The 20,967-nt window shown below is 33.6% G+C and overlaps 6 protein-coding genes across 11 annotated transcripts; 1 reads left to right on the top strand and 5 right to left on the bottom strand.

Moving 5' to 3' along the window:
• Window positions 1-116: 116 nt before the first annotated feature.
• On the bottom strand, window positions 117-4,346 carry LOC132195331 (luciferin 4-monooxygenase-like). Of its 2 annotated transcripts, XM_059617262.1 has the most exons (13): window positions 4,203-4,346; window positions 4,050-4,147; window positions 3,792-3,999; window positions 3,323-3,505; window positions 3,134-3,266; window positions 2,908-3,064; window positions 2,660-2,836; window positions 2,524-2,608; window positions 2,416-2,465; window positions 2,223-2,327; window positions 2,038-2,160; window positions 1,324-1,980; window positions 117-1,263 (listed from the first exon to the last, which is right to left on the bottom strand). In XM_059617262.1, the coding sequence occupies exons 1-12, from the start codon at window positions 4,336-4,338 to the stop codon at window positions 1,693-1,695; spliced, it is 1,743 nt and encodes a 580-aa protein (XP_059473245.1). In that variant the 5' UTR covers window positions 4,339-4,346; the 3' UTR covers window positions 117-1,263; window positions 1,324-1,692. The 2 variants fall into 2 exon arrangements, with proteins under 2 accessions (XP_059473245.1, XP_059473255.1); XM_059617272.1 differs by lacking the exon at window positions 4,050-4,147 and having other exon boundaries at window positions 4,203-4,308.
• On the top strand, window positions 819-20,837 carry LOC132195361 (luciferin 4-monooxygenase-like). Of its 2 annotated transcripts, XM_059617316.1 has the most exons (6): window positions 19,424-19,792; window positions 19,851-19,935; window positions 19,986-20,035; window positions 20,085-20,189; window positions 20,250-20,375; window positions 20,436-20,837. In XM_059617316.1, exons 2-6 carry the CDS (start codon window positions 19,860-19,862, stop codon window positions 20,721-20,723), a joined length of 645 nt encoding a protein of 214 aa, XP_059473299.1. In that variant the 5' UTR covers window positions 19,424-19,792; window positions 19,851-19,859; the 3' UTR covers window positions 20,724-20,837. The 2 variants fall into 2 exon arrangements, with proteins under 2 accessions (XP_059473290.1, XP_059473299.1); XM_059617307.1 differs by lacking the exons at window positions 19,424-19,792; window positions 19,851-19,935; window positions 19,986-20,035 and adding an exon at window positions 819-1,246.
• On the bottom strand, window positions 4,786-7,625 carry LOC132194093 (luciferin 4-monooxygenase-like). 2 transcript variants are annotated; one of them, XM_059615172.1, is made up of 12 exons: window positions 7,516-7,625; window positions 7,365-7,462; window positions 7,095-7,302; window positions 6,646-6,828; window positions 6,450-6,582; window positions 6,030-6,186; window positions 5,784-5,960; window positions 5,642-5,726; window positions 5,541-5,590; window positions 5,362-5,466; window positions 5,179-5,301; window positions 4,786-5,119 (listed from the first exon to the last, which is right to left on the bottom strand). In XM_059615172.1, exons 1-12 carry the CDS (start codon window positions 7,523-7,525, stop codon window positions 4,832-4,834), a joined length of 1,617 nt encoding a protein of 538 aa, XP_059471155.1. In that variant the 5' UTR covers window positions 7,526-7,625; the 3' UTR covers window positions 4,786-4,831. The 2 variants fall into 2 exon arrangements, with proteins under 2 accessions (XP_059471155.1, XP_059471163.1); XM_059615180.1 differs by having other exon boundaries at window positions 7,095-7,319; window positions 7,516-7,552.
• LOC132193072 (uncharacterized) lies at window positions 8,009-10,961 on the bottom strand. 3 transcript variants are annotated; one of them, XM_059613455.1, is made up of 13 exons: window positions 10,864-10,961; window positions 10,713-10,810; window positions 10,627-10,650; window positions 10,443-10,579; window positions 9,980-10,162; window positions 9,784-9,916; window positions 9,407-9,563; window positions 9,154-9,330; window positions 9,012-9,096; window positions 8,911-8,960; window positions 8,732-8,836; window positions 8,551-8,673; window positions 8,009-8,485 (listed from the first exon to the last, which is right to left on the bottom strand). In XM_059613455.1, the coding sequence occupies exons 2-13, from the start codon at window positions 10,748-10,750 to the stop codon at window positions 8,198-8,200; spliced, it is 1,500 nt and encodes a 499-aa protein (XP_059469438.1). In that variant the 5' UTR covers window positions 10,751-10,810; window positions 10,864-10,961; the 3' UTR covers window positions 8,009-8,197. The 3 variants fall into 3 exon arrangements, with proteins under 3 accessions (XP_059469438.1, XP_059469428.1, XP_059469446.1); XM_059613445.1 differs by having other exon boundaries at window positions 10,443-10,650; XM_059613463.1 differs by lacking the exon at window positions 10,864-10,961 and having other exon boundaries at window positions 10,443-10,667.
• On the bottom strand, window positions 11,376-14,343 carry LOC132192975 (uncharacterized). Its single transcript, XM_059613240.1, has 12 exons — window positions 14,221-14,343; window positions 14,070-14,167; window positions 13,812-14,019; window positions 13,349-13,531; window positions 13,153-13,285; window positions 12,774-12,930; window positions 12,520-12,696; window positions 12,378-12,462; window positions 12,271-12,320; window positions 12,094-12,198; window positions 11,913-12,035; window positions 11,376-11,847 (listed from the first exon to the last, which is right to left on the bottom strand). Exons 1-12 carry the CDS (start codon window positions 14,228-14,230, stop codon window positions 11,560-11,562), a joined length of 1,617 nt encoding a protein of 538 aa, XP_059469223.1. The 5' UTR covers window positions 14,231-14,343; the 3' UTR covers window positions 11,376-11,559.
• Window positions 15,474-18,773, bottom strand: LOC132195350 (uncharacterized). Its single transcript, XM_059617296.1, has 12 exons — window positions 17,975-18,773; window positions 17,836-17,921; window positions 17,569-17,776; window positions 17,131-17,313; window positions 16,942-17,074; window positions 16,708-16,864; window positions 16,464-16,640; window positions 16,317-16,401; window positions 16,202-16,251; window positions 16,025-16,129; window positions 15,847-15,972; window positions 15,474-15,786 (listed from the first exon to the last, which is right to left on the bottom strand). The coding sequence occupies exons 1-12, from the start codon at window positions 17,982-17,984 to the stop codon at window positions 15,499-15,501; spliced, it is 1,608 nt and encodes a 535-aa protein (XP_059473279.1). The 5' UTR covers window positions 17,985-18,773; the 3' UTR covers window positions 15,474-15,498.
• Window positions 20,838-20,967: the final 130 nt, after the last annotated feature.

Here is a 20,967-nt window from a genome sequence, read left to right as displayed (position 1 = left end):
GATTCGTAAATTAATATTTCAAATTTTCCAAAATTTTAATTCAACATCATTGAAAGTTACAATTTTCTGATTTTATTTTTAAAAATAAAAGCGGGATATTGTTTTTTTCTAAAAAAAAAAAAAAAAACAGCTCACATACCCATCGAGGAAAAGACGATTTTAAATTCGAATCACCATGATTTGTTATAAAAAATGTATACATACATCTGGTTTTTGGTTTTCTGATGGTTTGAGCTGTTGAAATGTGTTATAAAAGAAGTGATACAAACTTTTTAAATAATTAACAGCAGAGAATAACATTAATAATATTTCGATAAATTTAAACAGTATTTTTAAAGTAATCGCTATTTTCACTACTTATAGGCAATTTTTTATAAAATAAATCTTGAATGCAACATAAATAAAAATAAAGGCTTTTATAGCGATTAGCATCATCCACAGCGTTGACAGAGGAAACAAAGAGGCCATCAAAAATAAAAATGTATATGTTATAATATTATGGATATTATGTACTTCGTAAAACATAATGTTCAATTAAAAAAGATAATTTTTCTTCAAAACAAATTTTAAGTAGGTGCATTCTTGATTAAATATCTATTTCATTATATTTCCTCTATCAATTTACTCATTAATACATAATGCGCATTATTTGTATAACATTTATTATTTTCGTGACGCGCACTTGTGTGAGGTGGGAGATCACGCCCTCGCCACCAACCCCTCCCCACCTCTCACACCAAACGACGGAAGGAGTTTTGTTTTGATTTGTATGCTGATTGCTGCTGATTTTTCTCCTCTTGAGACTTGTGAAAGCCGGAGGCCATGCTGCTCGCTTCCAGTTCACTTCTCGGCTTCCAGTTTGCAGGAAATTTGCAATGCTGACGAGACTCGAGAATTCGCGGTTCGTGATTACTCTAAAGACACAGGTGAAGTGGTTTTATTGAAATCGACATGGTTTAGTGTGTTTTGCAAAATGTGCATGACTGAAAAAGAACCAAACCGTACATGCATGATTACTTACATATATAGTGAAAATGGACGATTTTCGGTGATATAATATACGTGAATGGTGCGGAAAGTGAAAAAAGCATCACGGAGGCCAAAGATTGCAGAAGGAAATTCATCAGCAGTTACTAAAATCCCGGCGGATCATACCTTTTCTTTCTGCATTCAATTCAACGAAGAACTGTCTCTTGATCTTGAAGCAACCAGCTGTGTCAAGTGTCAACCAGCAATCCAGCACAAGGTAGGTGAAATTGATTTCTATTTTATTATTTCTTATTGATAATGATGATTTTTTAATTGCATTTTTTTTATACATACGACGTGTTTTGCTTGAAAAGTATCATAGCAATAATAGGCAGCTTTTTCTTAAAATTTAAACTTGGAAATAAAATAGAGAACATAAATATTCATTATTAAGATTTGTAATGCTATAATAGTATTATATTATAAATATAAACGATAAATAGCGAAAGAAAATTTAGAAGATATTGCACACATACTATCTAAATAAATTACATTATATAAAAAATGAGAAAAATTAAAAAGAAATTAAGAGTTTTTTGGCACATGGTAATTGTGCTTCTGGCTTTATTTTTATGCAAATTTGATAATATTAGAAATTAACCAATAAATTTCTCCGAAGAAGTTATTTCAAAATTGAATCATGCAATCACAATGAAATCAATACTATCCTTCTGAAATTGCTAAATCTTTGAGGGCCTTCCTGTCCAATTTTCCACCCTTATTCACAGGAAGCCTCTTGACAAATTGCACTCCGCCGTGCAGTTGCTTGTGCGGAGGAAGTCTGTCGGCCACGAATTTGCATAGCTCCTTTGCACTGCATTTTCGTCCTGGTTTTAGCACAACCAGAGCCCTAGAGGCGCTATTGGTTGCGGGGTCAGGCATTCCCACAACACCTGCCTCTTGCACATCAGGGTGCTCTTGCAGTGCAGCTTCAATTTCAGTTGGCAAAACCTTCAGATTTAAGATATTTTTATTAAAAAAAAATTAATTTTAGTTCGCCAAACTTACGAACACCGCCATGTATTTGTAGGTAAATATAGCTCTGTCCTTGATGTAAACGTTCCCTTTTAAATCCATAAAACCTAAATCTCCTGTTGGCAACCAACCGTCTTTGTCAATTGGTGAATCGACCTTGAATTAAATAATAGTTTTTTTTAATGAAGAAACTCAAAATTATCCTCCCAAATTGCTACCTGATTGCCGGGTTTAAAATATCCTCTCATAATGCAAGGTGATCGGACGTACAACTCGCCTACTTCAAGTGGGCCCAACTCTTTTCCAGTTGACAGGTCCATAATCTACATATTTATTTATTTAAAAAATATTTACAATGAGCCTGGCAAAAGACAATAAGGCTTCTGTTTTTAATATTATTTGAATTGTAACCTTTCCTTCGTATCTTGGCAGGAAGCGTCCCGAAGAAGTAAATTCTTGCCCTTTTAACATATATTTATTTCTCACGCTGCTTCAGTTTTATTTCAACTCTCTTTTTACCTTCGCTTACGCAGCGCTCTAACTTTTCTGGTTTTTCGCCATTCTTTGTGCAAGTTGCAAAGTGAATTTCTGTCATGCCATAAACCTGAGGAAGTTTCTTTTCATTATACAGAAATCATCAAAACTAAAGAAAAACCTGCTGGATATGTGTATTTGGCAATGTATCATGGAGCTTGTCTGCCGTTTTTGAATCAAGCACCCAACCACCAATCATTATCAAATTAAAAATATTTCTTGATCCTAAAACCTCAAGCTCATTTTCACACCGAGCAAACCAATTGGCCACAAAGGGATAAAACAGAATGCTTTTCGGCTGGAATTGATAAAAAAAAAAATTAAATGCATATTAATTTGCCAAAGAAAAAAAAAATAACTATATTAGACCTTGTAGGTAAAAATTTGTTGGAAGTATTGGGATCGATCAAATTTATTGATATGGTATATCGTTTTGCCTGTTGTAAGAAAGTACATCGCCAGACCAAAAACTCCAACTCCGTAATTAATCATGAACTCAAGAAGAGTGCTCTCGGTCCTGATGAACCTATATGGTTTGCAAATTTTATCGCATTTATTCAAAATAATTATGATTTATTAATTCATACAAACGTACCCAAGATTGGTAATGAAACCAACACACGAGTAATGTGTGTGCACGACACCTTTAGGATAACCTGTCGATCCACTTGTGTTCAAGATTGCCACTATATCTTCTTTAACATTGATGTTTTTCGGTTTTTTGAAAGCTTTTAACATAATTATATTAGGAACAAGCATTATTGGCTTATTAAATTTTGTGTACCTGAGCCATCATCGGCAAGCAATTTTGAAATGTGAGAAGTGCCTGGAATGGGTTCCTTACCCAAGCTTATCAGACATACATCAGAATGCAGAAACTCCAAAGCAGTGTGAATCACATTAATGGTGTCTGAATCCACCAGTATAAACTTTGCCGAGCTTTCTTTAATCTGCTTGGCATAGACATCTGTTTGATATTAAGCGTGTTTTTATTTACTTAAAATAGCAATTAAAAATTAAAATACTATTAAGCGAATAGTATTGCAAATTGATCTGTTCAATTGAAATTTTCAATACAGTCATTTTAGTGATAAGGTGAAGTAAAAACCACGTAAATGAATCCGCGAAAACCTTATTTTGTTTCACAAAATGGGTAAAATGTTATTAAAATTTACATTTTTTTTGTACATTGAAATCAACAGAAAAGAATTTTTAAAAAAAGCGAAAAAAAATATAATAATAATGATTCTTACCAGCGATTTCTCCTTGATAGCACCCTCGTACCACGCCGCCCAACAACCAAACACCAATTTTTACCAAAAACAGTTCTGCCATTTCATATGTCACAAAGTAAAGCGTGTCGCCTTGCTTGAAGCCTCTTCTAGCAAGACTGCTGGCAATTTTAATCGCGTCATTCTTGACCTGACCAAAGGTCACCGTTTTTCCGGATGGAACATCCACCTGTACGAAAGTGGCAGCAAAGTTGAATTATTTACTATTTTACATCATACAATCCATGGGCGGTCTTGAAAACTTTCAATTTTCTCATCAAAATCTTTAAAAATGAAGTCCATGAAAGGAGTTTCCGGAATATCTTCTAATTTAGTGTCTTAAAAAAACGTTAATTGATATTTGCATAAAAAACTGATTCCAGAGCTACAAACCTGTCTGCATTTTTTGACCGTTGCAGTCCAAAGCAATGATAGAAATGAGGCCTATTCTATACCGTTTCCTCTCACAGCAAGACTTCTCCTCTATCATTAGGTATATTGCATGTTGATAACAAAAAATGATAAGCATTTTTTTTGTTAAGCGATAAGCGTACGCATTACCAGCACATAACTAGTACACATGCGGAAGTTATATAAAAGCTGAATTGTCAAGTGACAATGGAACACGCATAAATAATGTGGTTGAGGACAAAAATAATAGTTGAAAAAACTATCCCAATTGAAAAGTGTACATTGCTCATTTTTATGCCAAGTTTTTAAATTAAAATAAGTTAATGCTAATAATAAAGACGTTAGAAATTAATTTTTTTTTATTTTAGGGTCAGGCCAAGACAAAGTCTTGTTTTATTAGTGGTGCGGAAGGCACCACCCAATTTTTTATTATTATTTTTATTATTTTATTATGTAACCAAACCGATTAAAATATTTTAATACCAAGTAATAATAAAAGTTATTCTTTCATTTCATGCAAAATATGTTTGAGTTGCACAAAAATTCAAAATATTTTTGAGGCGTTATTTTATTCGTTGCTAGCGTAGCATGTTGCATTTTAATTGAACCTTTCAAACGACTGAAAGGGCTAAATCTTTAAGGGTCTTCCTGTCCAATTTTCCTCCCCTATTCATGGGAAGCTTCTCGAGGAAGTAAACTCCGCCATGCAGTTGCTTTTGCTTAGGGAGTCTGTCAGCCACAAATTTGCGTAGCTCCTTTGGATTACATTTTCGTCCTGGTTTCAACACAACCAGAGCCCTCGAAACGAAAACGGTATCTAAGTCAGGAATTCCCACAACGCCCGCCTCTAGTACATCAGGGTGCTCTTGCAGTACAGCTTCAATTTCAGTTGGCAATATCTCCAGATTAAAAATATTTTATTAAATAACTTAACCAAAAAATTTCCTTCTGGACTTACAAACGCTGACAAGTATTTGTAGGAAAATTTAACTCTGTCCTTGATGTAAACGTTCCCTTTTGCATCCATAAATCCTAAATCTCCTGTTTGAAACCAACCGTCTTTGTCAATTGGTGAATCAACCTTTTATTAAAATTGGTAGTTTTTTAAAGAAGAAACTAAATTATCCCTCCAAACTGCTACCTGATTGCCAGGTTTTAAGTATCCTGGTGTGATGCAAGGTGATCGGACGTACAACTCACCTACTTCAAGAGGGCCCAACTCTTTTCCTGTTGACAGGTCCAAAACCTATACATTAATTTGGAAAATATTTTCATTAAACGAGAAATAAGCCTCCCCCATTTAAATGTTCATCATTATACTTTTCCTTCATAATTTGGCATGAAATGTCCGGATGATGTAACTCTCTGACCTTTTAATTAAATTAATTTAAAAATACGCTGTAGTTCAATTTACTTTTTACCTTCAACTACGCAGCGCTCAAACTTTTCCGGTTTCTCGGTAATCTTGGTGCAAGTTGCAAAAAGAATTTCTGTCATACCATAATTCTGAAAAATATTTCAATTATTTCCTTAACCGGAATTTATGAAAAACTTAAGGGAAACCTGCTGGAGATGGGCATTTGGCAATTTTTCACTGAGCTTGTCTGCTGTTGCACAATCGAGTACCCAGCCACCAATGATAATCATGTTTATGAAATTTTTTGAGCTCAAAATTTCGAGCTCTCTATCACACTGAACAAACCAATTGGCCACAAAGGGATATATCAGTAGGCTTTTCGGCTAAATATTGAGATAATGTTTTAAATATTATAGTATTATTGCTGGTAAAAATTGTTTTAAAGATATGACCTTGTATGTAAAAATTTGCTGGAAGTATTGAGACCGATCAAATTTATTAATATGGTAAATCGTTTTTCCAGTTTTTAGAGCGTGCATCACCAGACCAAAAGCCCCTATTCCGTAATTAATTAAGAACTCAAGAAGGGTGCTCTCTGTCCTCATGTACCTATGATTACAAAATTATGACAAAAAATTTTTAGAAGTGAAGAGATGAGTTCATTGAAATTTTTTAAGCGATTTGTTGAATTAAATTAAACTATTTGTTAAACAAGTATACTAAGCCCATTTTCTTCGCTTCCATGATCGGCTCCTCGACTAAAATTTCTTCAATCATAAAATATTAAGGTTAAAATTAACTATTATTTAATTATTTTAAATAAAAACAGATAAAAACTAACTATTATTTAATTAATTTAAATAAAAAAGTACCCAAGATTTGTAATGAAACCAACACATGAGTAGTGTGTGTGCACCACACCTTTAGGGAAACCTGTTGATCCACTTGTGTTTATGACCGCAACCATATCCTCTTTAATGTTGATGTTTTCAGGTTTTTGAAATGCTTGTAGAATGTTAAATTTTAAAATACTTCATCAAGACTTCTCATTAAATTATAATAAAATACCTGAGCCATCATCGGCAAGCAATTTTGAAAGGTGGGAAGTGCCTGGAATAGGTTCTTTTCCCAAGCTTATCAGACATACATCAAAGTCAACTGACTCCAAAGCAGCGTGAATTACTCTAATGGTATCTGAATCCACCAGTACGAACTTTGCCAAGCTTCCTTTTATCTGATCCGCATAGACATCTATTTGATTTTAAGGATTTTTTTATCACTTGTAATAGTTGCTAAAATATAAACAATTCTCTTCTATGCGCAAGAACTAGTGAAATTGATATAAGTTAATCACTATTTTATATTAATACTTATTTTATTGAAATTACTTAATTTAAGACATGAACACTTTCTTTTGCAATAAAATGGTTACAAATTTTCTAAAAACCATTTATTTTTTCTGTGATGATTTCCTCCGTTAAGATGTAAATATAAAAAAATTAACTAGTGACACTTACCAGCGATTTCTCCTTGATAGCACCCTCGTACCACGCCGCCCAACAACCAAACACCAATTTTTACCAAAAATAGTTCTGCCATCTCGTATGTCACAAAGTAAAGCGTGTCGCCTTGCTTGAAGCCTCTTCTAGCAAGACAGCTGGCAATTTTAATCGCGTCATTTTTTACCTGACCAAAGGTCACCGTTCTTCCAGATGGAATATCCACCTGTGTTAAAGTAGAAGCTAACGATTAGATTAATAATTTTCTATTTTAAATCATTTATATACAATCCAAGGGCGGTCTTGAAAACTTTCAATTTTCTCATCAAAATCTTTAAAAATAAAATCCATGAATGGAATCTCCAGAATATCTTCAACTCTAGTGTCTTAAGAAAAGAAAATTATTTTTCCATGCATTAATCGCACTCCTAAAACTAACCTTTCTGCATTTTTTTACAAATGAAATTGACCGTCGCCACTCACAGTCCAAGCGAGAATATTGAAGTAGTAAAACTATTCTACTATGCTCCCCCTATCATTGAGCACTAAAATTTAAGAGCGATAAACATGTTTGTTAAGCATACATGACCGCAATTTTTTCCAAAATTGTAAAAAGCATATTGTGAAACAAAATTGATACTTTGATCCTGTAGTTTAGGCTGCAGTGCGGCGAGTAGTCGAAATATTTATTGCTTCTTGGTAAATACTCGGCAATGAGTTTTCAGTGAGTTTTTCACAAAGCGCTGTGTGCCTAATTTTCTCCCAATCAAATTTTTCATCACTGAATTTTTTTATTTGGTAGGAGAAAAATAAAATGAACTAATCTGAACATAACTGAACATAACAATGTGCAATTTAAAAATTGCAGCAAACAAAGTGTGCTTGAGTTTGAAAATTAAAATAAGTAATAATAAAGACGTTAGAAATTAAGATGTAAATTTATTATTTTATTATGGAACCACACCAATTAAATATTTTATTACAAGTAATAATAAAAGTTTAATACTTTCATTTCATGCAAAATCTGTTTGAGTAGCACAAAAATTCAAAATATTTTTGAGGCGTTATTTTATTCGTTGCTAATAACGGCTAACATAGCATGTGTGTTTTAATTGAACCTTTCAAACGACTGAAAGGGCTAAATCTTTAAGGGTCTTCCTGTCCAATTTTCCTCCCCTATTCATGGGAAGCTTCTCGACAAAGTGAACTCCGCCGTGTAGGTGCTTGTGCGTAGGAAGTCTGTCGGCCACGAATTTGCACAGCTCCTTTGCGCTGCATTTTCGTCCGGGTTTTAGCACAACCAGAGCCCTTGAAATGTTAATGGTATCTAAGTTAGGAATTCCCACAACGCCCGCTTCTTGTACATCAGGGTGCTCTTGCAGTGCAGCTTCAATTTCAGTTGGCAATATCTCCATTATGCAGATTAAAAATATTTTAGTAAGAAGCTTAACAAAAAAAAAATTTTAGCACTTACAAACGCTGAAAAGTATTTATAGGAAAATTTAACTCTGTCCTTGATGTAAATGTTCCCTTTTGCATCCATAAATCCTAAATCTCCTGTTTGAAACCAGCCGTCTTTGTCTATTGGTGAATCAACCTTTTATTAAAATTTTTAGTTTTAAAGAAGAAATTAAATTTTTCCTCCAAACTGCTACCTGATTGCCAGGTTTCAAGTATCCTGTTGTGATGCAAGGTGATCGGACGTACAACTCACCTACTTCAAGAGGGCCCAACTCTTTTCCTGTTGACAGGTCCAAAACCTATACATTAATTTGGAAAATATTTTCATTAAACGAGAAATAAGCCTCCCCCATTTAAATGTTCATCATTATACTTTTCCTTCATAATTTGGCATGAAATGTCCGGATGATGTAACTCTCTGACCTTTTAATTAAATTAATTTAAAAATACGCTGTAGTTCAATTTACTTTTTACCTTCAACTACGCAGCGCTCAAACTTTTCCGGTTTCTCGGTAATCTTGGTGCAAGTTGCAAAAAGAATTTCTGTCATACCATAATTCTGAAAAATATTTCAATTATTTCCTTCACCGGAATTAATGAAAAACTTTAGGGAAACCTGCTGGAGATGGGTATTTGGCAATTCATCACTGATCTTGTCTGCTGTTGCACAATCGAGTACCCAGCCACCAATCATAACCATGTTTATGAAATTTTTTGACCTCAAATTTTTGAGTTCTCTTTCACACTGAGCAAACCAATTGGCCACAAAGGGATATATCAGTAGGCTTTCCGGCTAAATATTGCATATAATGTTTTAAATATATTACAGTCGTAAATACTGGTAAAAAAAAATTGTTTCAATATATGACCTTGTATTTTAATATTTGTTGGAAGTATTGGGACCGATCAAATTTATTAATATGGTAAATCGTTTTTCCAGTTTTTAGAGCGTGCATCACCATACCAAAAGCCCCTATTCCATAATTACTTAAGAACTCAAGAAGTGTGCTCTCTGTCCTCATGTACCTATGAAAACAAAATTACAACAACTATTTTAAAGAAGTGAAAAAACCGGCTTTGACCTCATTGTTTTTTTTTCCTAAAGATGAGTTAAATTTAACTATTTGTCAAAAGAGTATACAAAGCCCATTTCCTTCGCTTCCATGATAGGCTCCTGGACTGAATATTATGGTTAAATTAAACTATTATTTAATTAATTAAAAAAAAAAAATAAAATAAAACGTACCCGAGATTTGTAATGAAACCAACACATGAGTAGTGTGTATGCACCACACCTTTAGGGTATCCTGTTGATCCACTTGTGTTTATGACCGCAACCATATCCTCTTTAATGTTGATGTTTTCAGGTTTTTGAAATGCTTGTAGAATGTTAAATTTTAAACAACTTCATCAAGACTTCTCATTAAATTATAATAAAATACCTGAGCCATCATCGGCAAGCAATTTTGAAAGGTGGGAAGTGCCTGGAATAGGTTCTTTTCCCAAGCTTATCAGACATACATCAAAGTCAACTGACTCCAAAGCAGCGTGAATTACTCTAATGGTATCTGAATCCACCAGTACGAACTTTGCCAAGCTTCCTTTTATCTGATCCGCATAGACATCTATTTGATTTTAAATAATTTTTTATCACTTAAAATATTAGCTAAAATTCAAATTTTATTCTATTTAAAGCAAGAACTAGGGAAATTAAGTAAATTAATAATGCTATTTTATATAAATATTTATTTCATTGAAAGTGGAGTTAAAATAACTTAATTTAAACTTAACGATTTTTTACTTTACAATAAAATGGTTACAAATTTTATAAAAAACCATTTATTTTTTCTGTGTTGATTTCATCCGCTAAGATGTAAAAATAAAAAATTAATTAGTGACACTTACCAGCGATTTCTCTTTGATAGCACCCTCGTACCACGCCGCCCAACAACCAAACACCAATTTTTACCAAAAACAGTTCTGCCATTTCGTATGTCACAAAGTAAAGCGTGTCGCCTTGCTTGAAGCCCCTTCTAGCAAGACTGCTGGCAATTTTAATCGCGTCATTTTTTACCTGACCAAAGGTTACCGTTCTTCCAGATGGAATATCCACCTGTGTTAAAGTAGAAGCTAACAATTAGATTACCAATTTTCTATTTTTAATCATTTATATACAATCCAAGGGCGGTCTTGAAAACTTTCAATTTTCTCATCAAAATCTTTAAAAATAAAATCTATGAATGGAATCTCCGGAATATCTTCAACTCTAGTGTCTTAAGAAAAGAAAATTATTTTTCCATGCATTAATCGCATTCCTAAAACTAACCTTTCTGCATTTTTTTACAAATGAAATTGACCGTCGCAACTCACAGTCCAAGCGAGAATATTGAAGAAGTAAAACTATTCTACTATGCTCCCCCTTTCATTTGAGCACTAAAATTTAAGAGCGATAAACATGTTTGTTATTTGTTAAGCATACATGACCGCAAATTTTTCCGAAATTGTAAAAAGCATATTGTGAAACAAAATTGATACTTTGATCCTGTAGTTTAGGCTGCAGTGCGGCGAGTAGTCGAAATATTTATTGCTTCTTGGTAAATACTCGGCAATGAGTTTTCAGTGAGTTTTTCACAAAGCGCTGTGTGCCTAATTTTCTCCCAATCAAATTTTTCATCACTGATTTTTTTTATTTGGTAGGAGAAAAATAAAATGAACTAATGTTTCTGAACATAACTGAACATAACAATGTGCAATTTAAAAATTGCAGCAAACAAAGTGTGCTTGAGTTTGAAAATTAAAATAAGTAATAATAAAGACGTTAGAAATTAAGATGTAAAATTATTATTTTATTATGGAACCACACCAATTAAACATTTTATTACAAGTAATAATAAAAGTTTAATTCTTTCATTTCATGCAAAATATGGTTGAGTTGCACAAACATTCAAAATATTTTTGAGGCGTTATTTTATTCGTTGCTAATAACGGCTAACATATAGCATGTGTGTTTTAATTGAACCTTTCAAACGACTGAAAGGGCTAAATCTTTAAGGGTCTTCCTGTCCAATTTTCCTCCCCTATTCATGGGAAGCTTCTCGACAAAGTGAACTCCCCCGTGAAGTTGCTTGTGCGTAGGAAGTCTGTCGGCCACGAATTTGCACAGCTCCTTTGCGCTGCATTTTCGTCCGGGTTTTAGCACAACCAGAGCCCTTGAAATGTTAATGGTATCTAAGTTAGGAATTCCCACAACGCCCGCTTCTTGTACATCAGGGTGCTCTTGCAGTGCAGCTTCAATTTCAGTTGGCAATATCTCCATTATGCAGATTAAAAATATTTTAGTAAGTAGCTTAACTAAAAAAAATTTTTAGCACTTACAAACGCTGAAAAGTATTTATAGGAAAATTTAACTCTGTCCTTGATGTAAACGTTCCCTTTTGCATCCATAAATCCTAAATCTCCTGTTTGAAACCAGCCGTCTTTGTCTATTGGTGAATCAACCTTTTATTAAAATTTGTAGTTTTAAAGAAGAAATTAAATTTTTCCTCCAAACTGCTACCTGATTGCCAGGTTTCAAGTATCCTGTTGTGATGCAAGGTGATCGGATGTACAACTCACCTACTTCAAGAGGGCCCAACTCTTTTCCTGTTGACAGGTCCAAAACCTATACATTAATTTGGAAAATATTTTCATTAAACTAGAGATAAGACTCCCCCGTTGATATTTTCGTAATTACTTTTCCTTCATATTTTGGCATGAAATGTCCGGATGATGTAACTCTCTGACCTTTTAATTAAATTTATTTGAAAAAAAAAAAACGCTGTAGTTCAATTAACTTTTTACCTTCAACTATGCAGCGCTCAAACTTTTCCGGTTTCTCGGTAATCTTGGTGCAAGTTGCAAAAAGAATTTCTGTCATACCATAATTCTGAAAAATATTTCAATTATTTCCTTCACCGGAATTAATGAAAAACTTTAGGGAAACCTGCTGGAGATGGGCATTTGGCAATTCATCACTGATCTTGTCTGCTGTTGCACAATCGAGTACCCAGCCACCAATCATAACCATGTTTATGAAATTTTTTGACCTCAAATTTTTTAGTTCTCTTTCACACTGAGCAAACCAATTGGCCACAAAGGGATATATCAGTAGGCTTTCCGGCTAAATATTGTATATAATGTTTTAAATATATTACAGTCGTAAATACTGGTAAAAAAAAAATTGTTTCAATATATGACCTTGTATTTTAATATTTGTTGGCAGTATTGGGACCGATCAAATTTATTAATATGGTAAATGGTTTTTCCAGTTTTTAGAGCGTGCATCACCATACCAAAAGCCCCTATTCCATAATTACTTAAGAACTCAAGAAGTGTGCTCTCTGTCCTCATGTACCTATGAAAACAAAATTACAACAACTATTTTAAAGAAGTGAAAAAACCGGCTTTGACCTCATTGTTTTTTTTTCCTAAAGATGAGTTAAATTTAACTCTATTTGTCAAAAGAGTATACAAAGCCCATTTCCTTCGCTTCCATGATAGGCTCCTCGACTGAATTTTATGGTTAAATTAAACTATTATTTAATTAATTAAAAAAAATAAATAAAATAAAACGTACCCGAGATTTGTAATGAAACCAACACATGAGTAGTGTGTGTGCACCACACCTTTAGGGTATCCTGTTGATCCACTTGTGTTTATGACCGCAACCATATCCTCTTTAATGTTGATGTTTTCAGGTTTTTGAAATGCTTGTAGAATGTTAAATTTTAAACAACTTCATCAAGACTTCTCATTAAATTATAATAAAATACCTGAGTCATCATCGGCAAGCAATTTTGAAAGGTGGGAAGTGCCTGGAATAGGTTCTTTTCCCAAGCTTATCAGACATACATCAAAGTCAACTGACTCCAAAGCAGCGTGAATTACTCTAATGGTATCTGAATCCACCAGTACGAACTTTGCCAAGCTTCCTTTTATCTGATCCGCATAGACATCTATTTGATTTTAAATAATTTTTTATCACTTAAAATATTAGCTAAAATTCAAATTTTATTCTATTTAAAGCAAGAACTAGGGAAATTAAGTAAATTAATACCGCTATTTTATATAAATACTTATTTCATTGAAAATTGAAGTTACAATAACTTAATTTAAACTTAACACTCTTTTATTTTACAATAAAATGGTTACAAATTTTATAAATAACTATTATTTTTTCTGTATTGATTTCATTCGCTAAGATATAAAAATAAAAAATAAATTGGTGACACTTACCAGCGATTTCTCTTTGATAGCACCCTCGCACCACGCCGCCCAACAACCAAACACCGATTTTTACCAAAAACAGTTCTGCCATTTCATATGTCACAAAGTAAAGCGTGTCGCCTTGCTTGAAGCCTCTTCTAGCAAGACTGCTGGCAACTTTAATCGCGTCATTCTTGACCTGACCAAAGGTCACCGTTTTTCCGGATGGAACATCCACCTGTACGAAAGTGGCAGCAAAGTTGAATTATTTACTAATTTATATCATACAATCCACGGGCGGTCTTGAAAACTTTCAATTTTCTCATCAAAATCTTTAAAAATAAAATCCATGAATGGAATCTCCGGAATATCTTCAACTCTAGTGTCTTAAGAAAAGAAAATTATTTTTCCATGCATTAATCGCACTCCTAAAACTAACCTTTCTGCATTTTTTTACAAATGAAATTGACCTTCGCAACTCACAGTCCAAGCGAGAATATTGAAGTAGTAAAACTATTCTACTATGCTCCCCCTTTCATTTGAGCACTAAAAGTCAAGAGCGATAAACATGGTTGTTATTTGTTAAGCATACATGACCGCAGCGTTTAACTTCAAATAATAGCACACAGTCATGAATGGCGTGTAAATAAGGCGTTGAAAAATTTATGGGGAATAAATTTGGATTGCAACACAAACGTCCCTCCTGTCACTGTTGAAATCGTGTGCCCCAAATAATTTTTCCAAAATTGTAAAAAGCATATTGTGAAACAAAATTGATACTTTGATCCTGTAGTTTAGGCTGCAGTGCGGCGAGTAGTCGAAATATTTATTGCTTCTTGGTAAATACTCGGCAGTTTTCAGTGAGTTTTTCACAAAGCGCTGTGTGCCTAATTTTCTACCAATCAATTTTTTCGTAATTGATTTTTTTTTATTTGTTAGGACAAAAATAAAATGAACTGATGTGTCTGAATAGAACAATGTGCAATTTAAAAATTGAAGCAATCAAAGTGTGCATTGTTATTTGAGGCCAAAGTTTGAATCCCGCAATGTGGGCCCATGCAACGGTACCATCAAACTCGTACTCCAATTCTGATCAGCTAACAACAATTAAAACTAAATTTCATCTCATATTATGAATCATGGATTTAACAGGAGAATTTTAATTTGAACTTCATATATTTTTTGCTGTAGAATAGCACGATCGAGGGCTGATTCATGGTGATTTTAATTTAAAATTGGCTTTTCCTCAATGGTTTTGTGAGTTGTTTTTTTGTTTAAGAAAAAACAATATCCTGCTCTACATGTTTCGGCTGCGGGCTGCTGCCATAATTCATGAGCTGCGAAATCATGCATTTTGACAAGAATTATTACAAAAATCAATTTGAAAAAATATTTTTTTATGATAGATTGACAATTTTTCGTTTGAAAATATTTTTAGTTTCATTTTTACACAAAACAATTTTCAGACACAAAATATGAAAATTGAATTCAAAATTTTCCAACAATTTTATTTTTTTTTTCTATTGTTGAAACACAAAAAAAAATTCATACAGTAATAGTTGAAGATGAAGAGTTAACTTCTTTCATAATATGTATGAAAATTACTTGTGAAAAGTTCATCACAATAATTTTATCGTTTTACGACGACAGTTTTAATTTTCATCATTGTTATATGAGACAAAGTATTCTAGTTTATTTTTTTTATTGAATGCTATAGTTATACAACTGAAATTGCTAAATCTTTGAGGGCCTTCCTGTCCAATTTTCCACCCTTATTCACAGGAAGTCTCTTGACAAATTGCACTCCGCCGTGCAGTTGCTTGTGCGTAGGAAGTCTGTCGGCCACGAATTTGCACAGCTCCTTTGCACTGCATTTTCGTCCTGGTTTTAGCACAACCAGAGCCCTCGAATCGTTATTGGTTGCAGGGTTGGGCATTCCCACAACACCTGCCTCTTGTACATCAGGGTGCTCTTGCAGAACATTTTCAATTTCGATTGGCATGACCTTGGAGTATTTTATTTCAATTTTACCATGAAAATAAATTGATAATTTTAAGGGACTTACAAAAATTGCCATGTACTTGTAGGTAAATTTAACTCTGTCCTTAATGTAAAAGTTCCCTTTTTCGTCTATGAAGCATAAATCTCCAGTTTGTAACCAACCGTCTTTGTCAATTACAGTTGAATCAATCTTTTTGCAAAAGGCTGTTAAAAACAAATTACTGCACACTAAGGCTACCTACCTGATTTCCAGGTTTTAAGTATCCTCTTGTGATGCCAGGTCCTCTGACGTACAACTCGCCCACTTTGTGTGGCCCCAGATCTTTGCCGGTGGATAAGTCGACAACCTTCATCAATGTTATGTTATTTTAGTATAAAAGGAAAATTTAAATAATTAATTCATATCCGTTTTTGATTACTTTTCCTTCATATTTTGGCAGTAAATGACCAGAAGAAGTAAAATCTTGACCTTTTAAATTTTTTATTAAATATTTCGTTCATGCTTTGTAAATCAATCGTTCATTTTCACGTTACCTTCATTGACGCAGCGCTCCAACTTTTGCGGCTTCTCACTGATCTTCGTACAAGTTGCGAAAAAAAATTCTGTCATTCCATAAATCTTTCGGAGTTGAAGGGAAGCAAATATAAAGTATTGAAATAAATTAATTGATAGATACAGACCTGCTGAAGATGTGTGTTTGGAAGTTTATCTCTGAGCAGGTCCGCTGTTGTTGGATCGAGCACCCAGCCGGCAATATTGATCAAATGTAAGAAATCTTTGGACCTTATTTGCGCGAGTTCGTCGTCACTCCTAGCAAACCAATTTGCCAGAAAGGGATACATGAAAATGCTACTTGGCTGAATATTGGGAAATTGATTTAAATTTAAATAGCCAAATATTTATCAAAGATATTTATTTAATAACCTTGTATGTTAGAATGTGACGGAAGCATTGAGCTCGGTCAAATTTGTTGATATGGTAAATCGTTTTTCCAGTCGTTAGGAAGTACATGGCCAGCCCAAAAGCCCCTACGCCGTAATTAATCATGATCTCCAAAACTGACTTCTCGGTCCTTAGAAACCTGCGATTCCAACACAAGTGAAAAGTAAACAATAAACAAAATGCTTTTTCAGTTACTTTCTAAAATAAAATCTGTACCTCATATTTGCTATGAATGCAACACAAGAGAAGTGTGTGTGAACTACACCTTTAGGGTAGCCTGTTGACCCACTTGTGTTAAAAATCTCCACCATATCTTCTCTTATGTTAATATTTTTAGGTGGGTTGAAAGCTTGAAAATTTTATATAAATTTAATTGCATGTAACTTTTGTTTTTATATGTTATACCTGAGCCATCATCTGCGAGTAATTCGGAAATATGAGTAGTGTCTGGAATGGGTTCGTCCCCTAAGCTTACAAGACACACTTCAAAATTCACCAACTCCAAAGCAGATCTAATCATGTCAATAGTATCCAAATCAATAATTACAAACTTGGCCGAGCTTTCCTTTATTTGTTTTGCGTAGACATCTATTTAACATGAATCATAATAATCAATTTGAATAAATCAAGAAAAATTAAAATGCAGATTAATGATAACTCATGTGACTTGTTGCGGAAATTAATTTTTCACCAACTTGAATTACAATATTCAAATTTTCTCTTTCTTCTCGAGATTATAAAATATTTATACCTTAATTTCTTCATAAAAAGAAAATGCAGAAAATTGGAATATAAATTTGAAATTAATGTTTGCTACTAAAATATAAAGTACGGGGCACTTACCAGGAACTTCTCCTTGGTAGCAACCTCGCACCGCACCGCCCAACAACCAAACACCAATTTTCATCAAAAATAATTCTGCCATTTCGTATGTCACAAAGTAAAGGGTGTCGCCTTGCTTGAAGCCTTTTCTAGCAAGACTGCTGGCAATTTTAATTGCGTCATTTTTTACTTGGCCGAATGTCACCCTTTTTCCAGATGGAATATCAACCTAAATAAAATTATTTAATAAGTGAACTCCAAAAAAATTATTTTAAGTCAAATATTCACGATCCATGGGCGATCCTTGTAATATTTAATCCTATTTTCATGATCTTCAAAAATAAAATCTGCGAAAGATATTTCTAGGCTATGTTCTGCAAAAAGAAAAAATAGTATTCAAAAATTCCATTATTCATTATGAAAATACCCTTCTGCATGCTGTGCGGCTGAAATAGAATGAAAGTCCAGACTTGAAAATGAATTAAAACCTTTTTCTCAGAAAAGTGTTTGGTAACTGACTATTTATGCATAGCATAAATTCTTTAACGCTGTTTAACGCTTTTTTTAAGGGCACCACATTAACAATCATATTTGTTTACGACTTCGTCTACGCAATTTTCTATTCTTTATCTTTTTCATTCTATTTGAATTTGATCTATGAGGTTATATTTCATTTTAGGCAAAATTCAAAGAAACAAAATACCATGGACTCGCTTTTAGTTATATTTGTGATTTATGAGAAGTCGTGAGATGTATATCAACTTCCGAAGATGCGAAATAAAACCAGTTCTGTTTTGAGTGTGAACGAAGACGATCCTTTCTCAACAGCATTATAATGCAGAGAGGTTTTTTGTAAGATCATAAATAATTTCTACTTACAAAGTATTTCTATTTTGCAGACATTAACCTTGACAATATCCCAGAAATTCCTTTCATGGAATTTATTTTCAAAGATCACGAAGAAAAGATTAGGGACTACAAAGAGCGCCCATGGATAGTAATCATATGATTTTACTTATTCCAATTTTCTTCAATTTCGCTTGTATTAAGGTTGATATTCCATCTGGAAAAAGTGTGAAATTTGGTCAGGTCAAAAATGACGCAATTAAAATTGCAAGCGGCCTTGCTAGAAGGGGTTTTAAGCAAGGCGACACCCTATACTTTTTGACGTATGAAATGGCTGAATTATATTTGGTAAACATTGGTGTTTGGTTGTTGGGCGGCGTTGTTCGAGGCTGTTTTCAAGAAGAGGCTCCTGGTAAGAAAATATAAATAATTTTAGCATTATTGATTTGTTAATGAATAGAAACAATTTTTACAAAACTGTTTGCATTTAAAAATAAAATTAAAATAATTTTGTAACTAAGAATTATTTCACTTAAATTAATTATTATTTGCGTTGGTAAAAATTTAGATGTCTGTGCCAAGCAAATAAAAGAAAGCTCGGCAAAATTTGTTCTGGTTGATTCGGATACTATCAAAGTAATACGCTTTGCTTTGGAGTTGGTGAACTTTAAAGTGTGTCTAGTAAGCTTGGGAGACAAACCAATTCCAGGCACTACCCACTTATCAAATTTACTAAGTGATGACGGCTCAGGTATTATTTTCATATATTATGGAACAAATGAAATTTATAATTTTTTTAAAGCTTTTGAGCCACCTAAAAATGTAAATGTAAAAGAAGATACGGTGGCGGTCTTAAATACCAGTGGGTCAACAGGCTCTCCAAAGGGTGTGTTGCACTCGCACTATTCCTGTATTGGATGCATAACCTATCTTCAGTAAATTTTTATTTTTCTTCTAATTAAGTACATCAAATGTTTGTGTTAAATTTTGATACCAGGTTTATGAGAACTGAAAATACTTTGATGGAGTTCTTGCTCAATTTTGGAATGGGAGCATTTAGTATGACGATGCTTTATCTGTGGACTGGAAGAACAATTTACCACATAAACAAATTTGATCGATCCCAATACTTCCAACACATTTTAACTTACAAGGTAATTTTTAGTTCATTTTAATATTGTTACATCGTAATAAATATTTAAAATAATTAAATATATCCCAGCCGAAAAGCCTATTGTTGTATCCATTTGTGGCCAATTGGTTTGCTCGATGTGACGATGAGCTCGCAACCCTGGAGTCGAGAGATTTCTTAAATTTGATCACGATTGGAGGCTGGGTGCTTGATGTAGCAACAGCGGACAGTCTGACTGATAAATTACCAAATACACATCTCCAGCAGGTTATACAAAATTTATTTTCCAATTATTCTGAAGCATTGAAATATCTATAATTATCAGATTTACGGAATGACAGAAATTCAAATTGCGACTTGCACCAAAATTAGTGAAAAACCAAAAAGACTGGAGCGCTGCATTAACGGCGGTATATATAAATTAAATTAACAACACAGATTTATTGTTTATTTAAAAAAGGACAAGAGTTTACTTCCTCAGGACGATTTTTGCCAAAATATGAAGGAAAAGTAATAATTAAACCTTAAGTAAACAAGTCCTTAAAAATTCATCTCTTAGGTTTTGGATTTGTTAACCGGAAAAGAGCTGGGGCCAAACGAGGTGGGCGAGTTGTACGTCCGAGCACCTCACATCACAGGCCGATATTTGAAACCTGGCAATCAGGTATTGTAGAATTAGCCTTGCATGCTTCAAATTGTTCTAACAACAATCTTTTTATTGGAGATTGAAACCTCGTCAATTGACAAAGATGGTTGGTTTGAAACCGGAGATTTGTGCTTTATGGACGAGAAACGAAACCTCTACATAAAGGACAGAGTTAAATTTACATACCGATATAAGTATGATGTTGTAAGTCCTATTCTTTTATTATTGATATTAATATAATTTGTATTAAAATTTAATCAAAAGGTTATGCCTACTGAAGTCGAATCTGTTCTGCAACAGCACCCTGATGTACAAGAGGCAGGTGTTGTGGGAATATCCCACCCTGATACACATAGCGCTACCCGAGCTTTGGTAGTTCTCAAACCTGGACGAGGGTGCAGTGCAAAGGATCTATGCAAATTCGTGGCCGACAGGTGTCCCGAGCACAAGCAACTGCACGCCGGGGTGCAATTTGTTAAAAGCCTGCCAGTAAACAAGGGTGGAAAATTAGATAGGCAGGCCCTTAAAAGTTTAGCTGTTTCTGGCATATAGTGGCTGGAGAAGAATAATTGGATAATGTGTATGTTAGTTAATTTTAATTATTTTCAAAAGAATTTTAACGTGGAATCAGAAACTGAGCAAGAAAACCAATGCTCGGAAAACGAATTAAAATGTCCAAAAAATTAACTGTAATGTATTTGAGATCCTGCAAGGGAATAAAAACAAAATTAAAATTATATGGTGTCAACTTTTCTATGGTCTTATTCCCAGTTTATTTTTTTATCTTCTAAAACAA

Source organism: Neocloeon triangulifer, unplaced genomic scaffold, assembly GCF_031216515.1.
Source record: "Neocloeon triangulifer isolate White Clay Creek 2 clone unplaced genomic scaffold, ASM3121651v1 ptg000001l, whole genome shotgun sequence".
Classification (NCBI taxonomy): domain Eukaryota; kingdom Metazoa; phylum Arthropoda; class Insecta; order Ephemeroptera; family Baetidae; genus Neocloeon; species Neocloeon triangulifer.
Note: the sequence above shows the minus strand (reverse complement) of the source record. Positions and strands in the feature narration are given on the sequence as shown.